The sequence below is a fragment of the Aquarana catesbeiana genome, linkage group LG07 (genome assembly GCF_042186555.1).
Source record: "Aquarana catesbeiana isolate 2022-GZ linkage group LG07, ASM4218655v1, whole genome shotgun sequence".
Taxonomy (NCBI): Eukaryota; Metazoa; Chordata; class Amphibia; order Anura; family Ranidae; genus Aquarana; species Aquarana catesbeiana.
Window position 1 is genome coordinate 46,444,248 of NC_133330.1, and position 14,382 is coordinate 46,458,629.

Below are 14,382 nucleotides of genomic sequence, written 5' to 3' on the forward strand. Positions count from 1 at the left end.
CTCCACTTTAAGTAGATGCAAAGTTAATTGGCAGACTCCGAGACTTCTATAGGTAGACAGCTATACAGTGGAAGGCCTCCAGCCGGACATCACTTCTGTATAGGTAGGATCGCTGTCTCCTATGGTAACAAATCTTATAACAGTCACTAATGGTAGTTGTATTTAACTATTGGTAACACAAATAGTTCTCCTCGCACTCTACAGTCTCTCACTGTAGGTCTTCACTCATCGAGCTCCCAGTCTCTCACTAGACTCTCAGATCCAATCGCCATTGGATTCCCGGAGCTCTTGCACTTCCATAACTGGGTATCTTCCTCAAGCATCACCTCCACTTCTCTGCTGGGTCCCTGGCTTGGCACCCACAGATACTCCTCAAGCGTCACCCCTGCTGATCCGCTAGTTGCCTGGCTTGGCACTCACTGATGCTCCTCAAGCGTCATCTCTGCTGTCCCGCCGGGTTCCTAGCTTGGCACTTGCTGAAGTTTTCCCACTTCTTCACCATCCCCGGCTGGTGAGAAGCCTGCTCTGGTACTGGCTCCAGCTTACTCACAGTGGTATCTGGTAACAAGGTGGACGGTCCCTTAGTGGCGACAGCTTCCCCTCTACCTCCGACCACAACTGGTTCCCCATCCGGCTGAACCGCTACTCTTGGTTGGACTCCAATCCTGCAGTCCCGAAACCTGCGCTGCTTCTTCCTGCTTCTGGATAGACCCTCAGACAGCCTAGCAGCCAGATGTCCCCGGGATAGGCCTCAGGCTTCCGGGCTAGCAGCCGGGGGCAGCATAACACACGTCCACTCAGACAGCTGTCCGGGTGGCACAGAACCCTGATCACCTGACTCCACCTCAAAAAATAGGCTTTCCCAGCAGGCCAAGGGGCTAAAGAAAATGGGTGGGACCACTCAATTTTTACTTTTATGAAATTAACTTACAAATAATCTATTTATAAATACATCGATCAGCCATGATTTTATCACCAGCCATCTAATATTGAGCAGGTCCACCGTTTGCCTCCAAAACAGCCCTGACCTGTCACAGCATGGATGCTAGTAGACCTTTGAAGGTATGCTGTGGTATCTGGCACAAAGCTGTCAGTAGCAGATGCTTTATGTCCTTTAAGTTGTGGATGGATAGGGATTGTTTTGCCAGCACATCCCACTGATGCTCGATTGGAATGAAATCTGGAGAATTTGTAGGCCAAATCAACACCTCGATCTTGTTGTAGTGTTCCTAAAACCATGCTTGAACCATTTTTGCAATGTAGAAGGGTGCAGTAACCTGCTGAAGGAGGCCACTGCCATCAGGGAATATCATTTCCATGAAGGGGTGTACAATCTTTAGGTAAGTGGTACCTGTCAAAGTAACAGCCACATGAATGGCAGGACCCAAGGTTTACCATCAAAACATAGCCCAAAGTATTATACTGCCTCCTCTGGCTTGCCTTCTTCCCATAGTGCATCCTGGTACCATCTTTTCCCCAGGTAGTGACGCACATTCACCTGGCCAACTACATGATGCAAAAGAAATTGTGATTCATCAGGCCAGGCCACCTTCTTCCATTGCTCTATGGTCCAGTTCTGATGCTCACATGCCCATTGTAGGTGCTTTTGGCTGTGGACATGGGTCAGCATGGGCACCCTGACCGGTTTGTGGATATGGAGCTCCACACACAACAAATTGAGATACCCATTCTTTTTGTTTTTAACACATCAACTTCAGGAATAACAAGTTTACTTGCTGCCTAAAAAAATCCCACAAACTTTCAGATGCTATTGCAATGGGGTATATGATGTTATTTCTGTCAGTGGTCATAAAGTTTAAAGATGATTTATGTATATAAGCATTAGGTCTGACCTTACTTTCATCTTTCATCCATAACTCATATAAACCAGTGAGTGTGACTTTAACCAATATTCACTGGTAGCAAATCAATCACTGTCGTATTAAACATATGTACTTGGTTGATTCACTGCTTTATAAATTTGCCCCGTTAGCATCTATCATTATATCTACATTGAGGCTCCATTCACACCGTGGCGTTCCGTTTTGCAGGCAGAATCGCCACAGTTCTGCCCACGATTTGGAAATGCCGCAAATCACGGTATGCTCTTGCGATCCCCGTTACTTTGAATGGCACCAAATCACAGCGCGATTTGGGTACTATTGTTGCCTGACGGATTGCGGTAAGATCTCAGTAAAATCACGCAAACAGAATCACGGGACGCCCGATGCCCAAAAGAAGTACAAGAACTTCTTTTGGGCATCCCATGATTCTGTTTGCGTGATTTCACTGCGATTTTACCATGATTCGTCGGGCGAAAATCGCAGCTGAATCGCGCCACAATTTGGTGCCATTCAAAAGTAATGGGAATTGCAGTGGCATCCTGCGATTTGCAGCGTTTCCAAATCGAATCACATGGAGAGTCACGGTGTGAATGGAGCCCAATGCCAGTTTAACTGTCTATACTATAATTGTCACTAAACACAAACAGGGACCCCCTAAAGGTGGACTTTTAAGGCACGTAAACAAAGTTAAAAATGCGTTGGGTGCAAGAGCATTCCTTAACTGTGTATATAATGTTTGCTACAGTATGCGTTCCATATAACTTCTGTTGTGTTTTTAACATTTCAATCGAATAAACTGTATTTTTTACTACTACATTTTTAACTTTGTTTACGTGCCTTAAAAGTCCACCTTTAGGGGGTCCCTCTTTGTGTTTAGTTTCATTACTGGATGTGGCACAAAAAATATGCAGAAAGCTGCCGTTCTATAATAGATCTTCTATACTATAATTGTCATGTCATTTTTTTCTTTTTTTTATAAATGTAATGATAACTAATTTACCAATAATGGTGAAACATCTAGATAAAGAAGCAGTGTCAGAGCTCCTATTATATGGTCACAAAACTATCTACTGTACTATGTTTTTAGATGTGTATTTCATAGTCCTTGCTTCATTATTTTATATTTAATCTACAGGATTCAATGTTTGCCTTAAAGGATAAGTTCACCTTTGGGAACATGTTACATGTCCAACCCATTTTTTGTGTGGGACATGTAACATGTTCCCACTCCTGCAGCCTCTCCCCGATCCCCCTTCTAATTGTGACAGCGGGCCAGGGATCTTTTTCCTGCACCCGCTGTCACAGTTTGAAAAGAACGCGGCCATGCGTTGGATGATCTACAAGTATCAGCAGCCTTTGTGGCTGACGGCTTGTAGTACTCAACAAACTACCAGGGCGCTGTAGCAGTTCATTGATTCCTCCTGTCATTCAGTAGCTGCCTGCCCGTACGATGTATGGGCAGACAGCTACACTGACAGTCTGCAGAAGCCTGAGATCTGCTGATCGCAGGTGCAATGCTTTACAGGCTCCTAAAAATAAAAATAAAAAACAATGAATGCTATTTTTTGTTACCTGCAAAAATGTGCATTTATTTATTTATATTTTTTAGAAAGGTGAATCTATCCTTAAATTGAAAGTGTACGTACATCATAGTTCTAGATGCACATTTGCAAATATATTTGGAAGCCGCATTTTCTTATCAAGAGCTCTCTGTATAGTGCAGTCCAAATTCTTGTCTATGAGAGTCTCCATATTGGAGAATTATATAGCAATGTATACATTAAAGGCAGCTATACCTGGAGGGAGCCCATTCCCTCTTAAAGGCACGGGGACACATTAGGAGCCCAGAAATGCTGGACCTGCAGCAGTCAATCCAAAATCTGTTCCATTATATAAGCTAGTTGATGCTGAAATCTGATTTCTCCAGTCTTATAGTAGGTGAGGTGAGGTTGAAAAAAGACACAAGTCCATCAAGTCCAACCTATGTGTGTGATTATGTGTCAGTATTGCATTGTATATCCCTGTATGTTGTGGTCATTCAGGTGCTTATCTAATAGTTTCTTGAAGCTATCAATGCTTCCCGCTGAGACCACCGCCTGTGGAAGGGAATTCCACATCCTTGCCGCTCTTACAGTAAAGAACCCTCTACGTAGTTTAAGGTTAAACCTCTTTTCTTCTCATTTTAATGAGTGGCCTCGAGTCTTGGTAAACTCTCTTCTGCGAAAAAGTTTTATCCCTATTGTGGGGTCACCAGTCCGGTATTTGTAAATTGAAATCATATCCCCTCTCAAGCGTCTCTTCTCCAGAGAGAATAAGTTCAGTGCCCGCAACCTTTCCTCATAACTAAGATCCTCCAGACCCTTTATTAGCTTTGTTGCCCTTCTTTGTACTCGCTCCATTTCCAGTACATCCTTCCTGAGGACTGGTGCCCAGAACTGGACCGCATACTCTAGGTGCGGCCGGACCAAAGTCTTGTAGAGCGGGAGAATTATCGTTTTATCTCTGGAGTTGATCCCCCTTTTAATGCATGCCAATATTCTGTTTGCTTTGTTAGCAGCAGCTTGGCATTGCCTGCCATTGCTGAGCCTATCATCTACTAGGACCCCCAGGTCCTTTTCCATCCTAGATTCCCCCGGAGGTTCTCCCCCCAGTGTATAGATTGCATTCATATTTTTGCCACCCAAATGCATTATTTTACATTTTTCTACATTGAACCTCATTTGCCATGTAGTCGCCCACCCCATTAATTTGTTCAGGTCTTCTTGCAAGGTTTCCACGTCCTGCGGAGAAGTTATTGCCCTGCTTAGCTTAGTATCGTCTGCAAATACAGAGATTGAACTGTTTATCCCATCCTCCAGATCGTTTATGAACAAATTAAATAGGATTGGTCCCAGCACAGAACCCTGGGGAACCCCACTACCCACCCCTGACCATTCTGAGTACTCCCCATTTATCACCACCCTCTGAACTCGCCCTTGTATCCAGTTTTCAATCCATGTACTCACCCTATGGTCCATGCCAACGGACCTTATTTTGTACAGTAAATGTTTATGGGGAACTGTGTCAAATGCTTTTGCAAAATCCATATACACCACGTCTATGGGCCTTCCTTTATCTAGATGGCAACTCACCTCCTCATAGAAGGTTAATAGATTGGTTTGGCAAGAACGATTCTTCATGAATTCATGCTGATTACTGCTAATGATATCGTTCGTATTACTAAAATCCTGTATATAGTCCCTTATCATCCCCTCCAAGAGTTTACATACTATCGATGTTAGGCTAACTGGTCTGTAATTCCCAGGGATGTATTTTGGGCCCTTTTTAAATATTGGTGCTACATTGGCTTTTCTCCAATCAGCTGGTACCATTCCAGTCAGTAGACTATCTGTAAAAATTAGGAACAACGGTCTGGCAATCACTTGACTGAGTTCCCTAAGTACCCTGGTCCCGGTGATTTATTAATGTTAAGTTTCTCAAGTCTAATTTTAATTCCGTCCTCTGTTAACCATGGAGGTGCTTCCTGTGTTGTGTCATGAGGATAAACACTGCAGTTTTGGTTACTGAAGCCCCCCGATTCACTCGTGAAGACTGAGGAGAAGAATAAATTCAATACCTTTGCCATCTCCCCATCCTTTGTAACCAGATGTCCTTCCTCATTCTTTATGGGGCCAATATGGTCTGTCCTCCCTTTTTTACTGTTTACATACTTAAAGAATTTCTTGGGATTTTTTTTGCTCTCCTCCGCTATGTGTCTTTCATGTTCTATCTTAGCTGTCCTAATTGCACCTTTACATTTCCTGTTGCATTCTTTATAAAGTCTGAATGCTGAGGATGATCCCTCAACCTTGTATTTTTTGAAGGCCTTCTCCTTTGCTTTTTATGCATTTTTACATTGGAGTTAAGCCATCCAGGACTTTTGTTCGCTCTTTTAAATTTATTACCCAATGGGATACATTGGCTAATGCCCTTATTTAATATGCTCTTAAAGCAAACCCATCTCTCCTCCGTATTCTTTGTTCCTAATATTTTATCCCAGTTTATGCCTTTTAGCAAGGTTTGTAGTTTAGGGAAGTTGGCTCTTTTGAAATTCAGTGTCTTTGTATTCCCTTTATGTTTCCTATTTGTGTGATTTATACTGAAACTAATTGACCTGTGATCGCTGTTACCTAAATTGCCCCGCATTTCCACATCCGTGATCAGGTCTGTATTGTTGGTAATCAGTAGATCCAGTAATGTTTTATTTCTAGTTGGTGCATCTACCATCTGACCCATAAAATTGTCCTGCAAGACATTAAGGAACTGGCGAGCCTTAAATGAATGCGCGGTTCCCTCCGCCCAGTCTATGTCTGGATAATTAAAATCCCCCATTATGATAACACTTCCCATCCTTGCTGCTACTCCAATTTGTGATAGGAGATCCGTCTCCACTTCCTCCCTCAGGTTAGGGGGCCTATAGCATACTCCCAGTATTATTTTCCCCTTAGCTTTATCCCTTTGGAGCTCTACCCATAAGAATTCCACCTCCTCTCTAGCTCCCTTAGTGATGTCATCTCTCACATTCACTTGTACATTATTCTTGATATATAGGCATACCCCTCCCCCTTTTTTACCCTCTCTATCCTTGCGGTATAGGGTATACCCTTGAATGTTTGCCAGCCAATCATGAGAGCTGTTGAACCAGGTCTCTGAAATTCCCACAAAATCCAAATCCTCCTCATACAACAGTATCTCTAGTTCACCCATCTTGTCCGCCATGCTCCTGGCATTGGTGAACATGCCACATAGTTTAGACCGGTCGCATATTGTCTTCGTATTGGGTGTTTTGAGATTGCAACTAGGACTTGCTACTATAAACTTACTAACAACTGGTATATTGACAGGTGTAGTGCCCTTTAATTTTATGCCACTTTTCTGGTGATGTAGTGGGTGGAGTCTGTGCCCTCGGCACCTGACAGTTCTGGTAAGGGAAGGGAACAGGTTCCCCCTGATCAATGCAGCTCTGTGACCTGTGCATGAGAGTGGGAGAAAAAGTCCTTTGCAGGATTGGACTGCCAGGAGGAATAGATTTGGACGGGAAGGGATTTTGAAGGGAAAAGGCAGAAAAACCTTGCTACCCCTGACCTTCAATTAGTAGCTCTGTAGCTTGGTTTAGGTAGGCCCTCGGGGCCTGGGACTGAGAGGCACCTTGTGTAAGGGATAATCTTTAGGGCATGCACTAAGAACAACGAGAAAGATGGTTGGATGCAAGGTTCCGTGATTAGGCACTGAGTGTTCTAAACTGAGACTGCATATGTGGAAGATGTCATACTGTGCACCAAAATTGCTGCAGTAAAGCAATTAAAAGCATGTGGACTGGACATTCTTTATTCCTGGTTGCAGGCCTACAGCCTGGAATATGTAAAGAGTTGGGCTTCAGACTAGGTGTGTGAATGACACATTATGGCAGAGTATCTTCAAAACACAATTATGTGAGTATTCCATCCAGAGAAAAAGCGGAGAAGGGCCTGGGACAGCATGGCGGGAACCCCCGTCCAATCAAAGTCCCTTACATGCAAACTGCCTGAAGAAACAAGTTCTCTTGTTTCATGTTACCGGTCACTTTCCTTCTTCTATTCTCCCATACTCTACTGGGAGATTCTGTTTCTTTAAACATGCAACAAATACATTTTTTCAGCACATTGAAAATGTACAGCTCACCGAATATACTCCGTAGACTCTTTCCTTCCCATTTTGTGGCAAAAATTGTTTCTGCAAAGTACCACGTTGTTAGGAGCGTGAACAAGATCACCAGGATCCGTATAGCACCTGTGTATGAGGGGAAACAAATCAATTAAATACAGGCTGTGCATTTGTGAAGATACTTAACATCAGCAGATAGAGTGGGAGGGACACAGCAGTTCAGACTGAACTTTACATAGCTGAGAACTGTGTTTTATGCCATCTCCCATCATTCTTTTTCTGTCTGCTCAGCATGGCTAATTTAACACAAATAATGCGGCTGCTACAGAGAAGGAAAAGCCAGGATGACAATTTTCACTATTTTACTACTGTGATGACTTATGGTATGAATACTAATATCATATCGCTTTCCTGTGGCGACATATCAATTTTACACATCTTAAAGGGCAAATTTGTTCTTCTGAGAAAATCTGAAAAGAATATCATAAGGGCATAAGCTACATGCTCAGTGAACCACATTGATTTGCACTCAGTAGCTGTAATTGGAGTTTCATGCTTATAAATGTAACTTTAAAGGATGAGTTTGGCTTTGGGAACATGTTACAAGTTTTTAGGGTGGGTAAAATATGAAAACATGTTCCTGCTCCTGCAGTGGCTCGGCAATCCCAGGCCTGTGTGACAATATGGGGAGAAGTTCCCCGTACCAGCTGTCACATTTTGAGAAGAGTGCGGCCGTGCGGGGCTCCGCCCACACAGCCATGTCATTCATTCACAAAGTTCTGACATTGTGGCTCTGGCCACTCACAGTGCCGGAGCCGCGAACCCGGTAGAAACGTAGAGGGAACATGTCAGCTCTCTCAGCGGTGAACGGGAGGCGATGCCGGCAATTCGTTCTAAGGTAAGTATTTCATAATGAGCTAGTATGCAGTGCATACTAGCTCATTATGCCTTTGCCTTACAGGTTTGTTTTTTTTTTTCATTTTTTTGTTTTGTTTTGGGGCATACAACCACTTTAAGTAGGAGCAAATGGTGTTGCTATAAAGAAAGTTGATACAAAGCCAGGAAATTATTTCTTAGCTTTTAACGCCACTATGGCCTTCACAAAACTATAAGCTTAAGGGTCTTCAGGACTAAAAGTATCTGAGTTAAGATGTCCGTGTAACAGAGGAGGACTGGGAACCTGTGGTTGGAGGCAAACACAACCAACCCTTTCATACGTACCTTCTAAAGCTGGCCATACATGATATGATTTTCTTTCCTTCTACCACAGGTGGAAGGAAAGAAAATCACTAGATTCTCCAATCAAAACAGAAAATTTTGATGGGGGAATGCCTCCTGCCGCACTATTATATTTTGCCATTGGGGGGCGTGGGAACATTCCCAGCCGGCAGAATATAATGGTTACTGCTAGCGGCTATAGCCACTGGCAGCAACCATATGTGAAATAATCTGACATGCTGGTTGTACCCAAGTTGATCAATTGATCAACTTGGGTACAATCAGCTTGCCCATACATGGTTCAGATCTTGGCTGGTCCCTGCTGAACCGGCTGAGATTCAAACTGTCTATGGCTGGCTTAAATGTTGCTCATTTGAAGAGACTGTCCTTCATTTGGAACCAAATCCCCCTGTCCCTTTTTCCATTTCCATTGTCCCTCTTTTTGGTCTGATGTATATATTTCAATAAAAAAATATTATTTAACTGTCTAAAAAGTTAAGCTACTCTAAAGCTTTAATTCAAAGTTTAAAATAATATATCTCTTAGTTTTCTAAAAAAGTATAAAGTAAAAGCAGCGGTAACAAAAAAAAAACACAGGTTTAAACAATAACATTTTGCATATTTGGCCACAAAACTGGGGACATGGAAGAGGTGTGTCTTTTTGTCTACATTATTTGTGCTGTCCCTCTTTCTTATCTCAGAAAGTTAAGGTGTATGTTTTAGGGTAGAGGGAGATTTCTGTGGGTTAAAAAATACTATGCAAAGTATGCCATGGTTCCACATTGATTGTTGGGTCTGGTGAAAGGTGGGGGTTCCTAAAGAACATGGTTTATTGTGGCACACCTTTTCATATCTTCCAGCATCACCTTCGTTTGTAGCTTTAGGCATTCAGCCACATGACAAATAAGAAACACAAAGATAGTTGGTGTTGGAAGACGTCTCTGAGGAAGGGCACGCCAGCAACCAAGGCCGGAGAAGATCCCCTGTGCTTCATGTCCCATTTAGAAGAGCAGCACGGGCGCGCTTGCATGAACGCCAGTACAGAACTGGATGCCACAAGTGCACATGTGGGAGTCCTTGGCACCAAAGGGGCTATTTAAACCTGCTTATTCCTCAAGATCAATGCTCTCTGGTCTACAGCACTTCTTGTGTCTCCCGCTATCCATTGCCTGTATCAGTTCCTGTTGACCTACCCGGTTTTCTCCTGACTACTCCTGCCATCTTTGATTACGCTACTGCCTGCTCCTTCGGCTACCTCGCTGCCAGCCTGTTGCCAACCCTGCCTGCATCCGACTACACTTCTGTATCAGCACCTGTTCTGGACTTGTTCTTCAGTGCCTGATTCAGCTTGCATGCACCTGCCTGTGCTCCAGTCCTTACCAACACCAGTTCCACTAGCAGCTGTACCCACACTCTGCCCCAAGCTACATCACTAACTTTGTCTCAAAATACCCTCCAAATTGTTCTGTCTGGTCCTCACAAAACCTCCTGCTCCTTAGGCTATGCTTCTGTATGTAGTGTAGGCTGAGGACCTGACTGTGCTGTCTTGCAAGCGTGCCTGAATCCCAAAACTGGCTAAACAGAATTAAAAATCCTTTGGAAAGTAAAATTATCCCCACAAATCTATTTCAGCTGCATATTTAGCCATTTGCCTGTATTTCAGTTTTAACATCTCTTCAATTGCTCCCTCTGTATGCAGTCCCCCTAGTAAAAGTTTTTGTAGGATTATGCAAGATTTGTTTTATTTTTTATCAAATAACAGATCTTACCTATCCACCTCATAGTATTCCAGCAGGTCTGCAAAAGCAGTGACGAAGAAGTATTTTAGGAATTATTCTGGAAAGATAATAATATAAGAGATTAGCTGAAAGAATCACATTACTGTGAATATTACATTTCTATTGTCTGATTTTCATCTATATTAAACTTGAATTTCAGGCAGATAAAAAGAGACACACATCAATACAACTCCTTATTCATTAATGCATCATTAAATTTATTTTTTTAAATGCTGTCTCTGACTGGAGGAAGGACAAGCCATACAAACAGCCAATTAGTGGTGCTGTAAAGCAAGAAGCAGTGTGCTGCTTCTCCTTTAACTGACCAGTCATAGGCTAGGGAAGGGACAAGACCTGCAAGTGTCACTAAACTGCAGCAGAGAAAATTAGGTCCCCTATCTTGCCAGACGGCAGAGCTATGCAAATCTCAGAACTGGAAAGGCAGTGGCCCATGGCTGGCTGAACTCCCATTGCCTGCTGGGCAGAGGTCTTGAGGTAGCCCCCTTAGGGAGAGGGACGGTGAGTCCCCAACATGGCATTATGTATACACAATATATCCTGCCCCATACAAACGATCAGAAATTCCGCCAGCAAAAGTCAGTTGTGAGCTTTTGGTCAGAAATTCCGACCGTGTGTATGCTCCATCGTACTTTTGCTGGCAGAATTCCAGCCAGCAAAAGATTGAGAGCCGGTTCTCTAATTTTCGGTCGGAAAAAGTTCCGTTCCGAAAATGCGTTAGCCTGTATGCAATTCGGACGCGCAAAAAACGACGCATGCTCGGAAACAATTGGACGCATGCTCGGAAGCATTGAACTTCATTTTCTCGGCTCATCGTAGTGTTATACGTCACCGCGTTCTTTACAGTCGAAAGTTCAGAGAACTTTTGTTTGACCGTGTGTATGCAAGGCAAGCTTGAGCGGAATTCCGTCGGAAAAAACATTTTTTTCTGACGGAAATTCCGCTCGCGTGTACGCGGCATAAATCAGAAATGTACTATCCAAGTGTGATCAGCATCCATTGCTATCAGGAGGGATAAAAGTTATAGCACACTCCATGGGTCTAGTCTCCATGATTTTGCAGCTCAACCATGCAATTTTAACATCTCCCCGTTGCCCCAACCATGCATCTAAACCTAGCCTTATGCCCCGTACACACGGTCGGACTTTGTTCGGACATTCCGACAACAAAATCCTAGGATTTTTTCCGACGGATGTTGGCTCAAACTTGTCTTGCATACACACAGTCACACAAAGTTGTTGGAAAATCCGATCGTTCTATACGCGGTGACGTAAAACACGTACGTCGGGACTATAAACGGGGCAGTGGCCAATAGCTTTCATCTCTTTATTTATTCTGAGCAGGCGTGGCACTTTATCCGTCAGATTTGTGTACACACGATAGGAATTTCCGACAACGGATTTTGTTGTCGGAAAATTTTATCTCCTGCTCTCCAACTTTGTGTGTCGGAAAATCAGATGGAAAATGTCCGATGGAGCCCACACACGGTCGGAATTTCCGACAACACGCTCCGATCGGACATTTTCCATCGGAAAATCCGACCGTGTGTACGGGGCATTACAGTGGTTTTATCTGCACTATCCATTGCACTCTGTATAATTTTTTATATTTGCATTTTAAAGTTTTTTATCTTAAACCTTTATAATAAATGAAACTCTGCACTATGCCAGCTCACTTTGTCTATCTTCTCTTGTTTAAAGTTTTTTTAATAAAGGAGACATTGCAGTGTACAGGCAATAAAATGCATGTGCAGAAATACAATCGCTTAACACAATCAAAACACTTTTTGTATGTTGTTTGAGATCCACTACTAACAGTATAACAAGGTATGTAATGTCAAAGAGAAATATATAACTCGAGAGACAAACATAGGTTCCCCATTACATGTGAAAGGTAAAATACACTGAGAGCGCCAAAATACCCCACTCGGAGTGGGCGATTACAGTCCTTGTAACAGTTTAATAATCACTGCAAAAAGTGAAAGTTCAGAGAAGAAATAGAGGGACCAAGCACAACGCCTGGTGCTTCAACAGCTGTTGTAGATACACCAACTCCACAAAAAACAATGGTTCTAGCAACGACTGATCAAAATTGGATGGCAAGTAATTATCAACCCATGGCCATCAAATTTTTTAGGTGCTTTGATACACAGTCCAGCAAAGTAGCCTCAATTTTGATATGTATCATGAATTGAGTTATCCTATATCCTAGTTTTCATTTTAAGGATGCATAACGTAGGTTCTTACCAGGCTCTAGCAATTGTTTGCATTGAGGCCGTGGACATATGAAGGAGTCATTTGAATTGCACACATGTTAAGTCTTATGGATGTTTGTTTTGTAACGCTACGGTCGAGTCAGGTTGAATTGGAGTATTAAACAATACAGATAGTATATGAAATACTTCAATCTAGAACACAGAGACTACGGGACAGGTCCACCAAAGGTGCATGTGAGTGCCCTCCTACGCTTTGTCTATCTTTTCTTGAAGATATATGAGATAGTTTTCCTCACAATTTTTTCCATCAAAATGTACAGTTCACCTAGGTCCAGTATATATCACACAGAACACAAAATTGTTCCTTTTTTTTAAAGCAACTTCACTTTTTTAAAGGCTGAACCCCAGGCAGCTATGGCTAAAGGAAAAATCAACACAATTCTGTAATTCTTAATACATCATTAAGGGATTGTTTACTCCAGAAAGCAGTATGGGAAACCCACGTTCCATGCAAGCTTCCTGCACCGCGTTAAAAATGTATGATTTGCTGCAGGTGTCAATGTATTCCTAACAACTTCAATATCAGGCACTTATACACCTTCCTGCCCAAGCCAATTTTCAGCTTTTAGCGCTGTCGCAAATTGAATGACAATTGCGCGGCCATGCTACACTGTACCCAAACAAATTTTTTATCATTTTGTTCCCACAAATAGAACTCTCTTTTGGGGGTATTTGATCACCTCTGCGATTTTTTTTTTTTTGCGCAACAAATAAAAAAAGACCGAAAATTTTGAAAAAAAAAAAGTTTTTCTTTGTTTCTGTTAAAATTTTTTGTAAATAAGTACGTTTTCTTCTTCAATGATGGGCACTGATATGGCTGCACTGATGGGCACTGATGAGGTGGCACTGATGATGGGCACTGATAGGTGGCACTGATAGGCGGCACTGATAGGTGGCACTGGTATGCGGCACTGATGGGCACTCATAGGCAGCACTGATGGGTACTTATGGGTGGCACTGATGGGTACTTATGGGTGGCACTGATAGGTGGCAAGGATGGGCACTGATAGGTGAGCACTGATAGGTGGGCACTGATGGGCACAGATGAGGTGGCACTGAAGAGGTGGCACTGATGATGGGCACTGATAGGTGGCACTGGTATGCGACACTGATGGGCACTCATAGGCGGAACTGATGGGTACTTATGGGTGGCACTGATGGGTACTTATGGGTGGCACTGATAGGTGGCATGGATGGGCATTGATGGACACTGATGGGTGGCACTGCTGGGCATCACTAATTTTTATTGTGCCATAGAGGTGCCAGTCAGTGCCCATTTGTGGGCACTGATTGGCATATGTTGAGCATTGATTTTCACATGTGGATGGCCATGAGGAATGTACCTGGCCATCCACATGCTGGGGGCTTCCCTGGTGGTCTAGCGTGGGCATCCGAGGGGGGGCTGCTCTGATAAGCAATCAGCACAGACCCCCCCTGTCAGGAGAGCTGCCGATCGGCTCTCCTCTACTCGCATCTGTCAGATGATGAACAAGTTCATCAACTGGTTTTATGTATTTTATTGAAGGATTGGAACTTGGATGGGTTAAGGGATTCATGGGATGCCCAG

The 14,382-nt window shown here is 43.1% G+C and overlaps 1 protein-coding gene across 3 annotated transcripts in view; it reads right to left on the reverse strand.

Moving 5' to 3' along the window:
- Positions 1–14,382, reverse strand: part of FAM3D (FAM3 metabolism regulating signaling molecule D) — a 136,358-nt gene that overhangs the window by 48,332 nt on the left and 73,644 nt on the right. For all 3 annotated transcript variants that reach the window (XM_073592148.1, XM_073592147.1, XM_073592149.1), the window contains 2 exons: positions 10,514–10,580; positions 7,545–7,652 (listed from right to left, as the gene is read on the reverse strand). In XM_073592148.1, coding sequence (XP_073448249.1) covers positions 7,545–7,652; positions 10,514–10,526 — 121 coding nt within the window. In that variant the 5' untranslated portion in view covers positions 10,527–10,580. The remainder of the gene's footprint in view (positions 1–7,544; positions 7,653–10,513; positions 10,581–14,382) is intronic.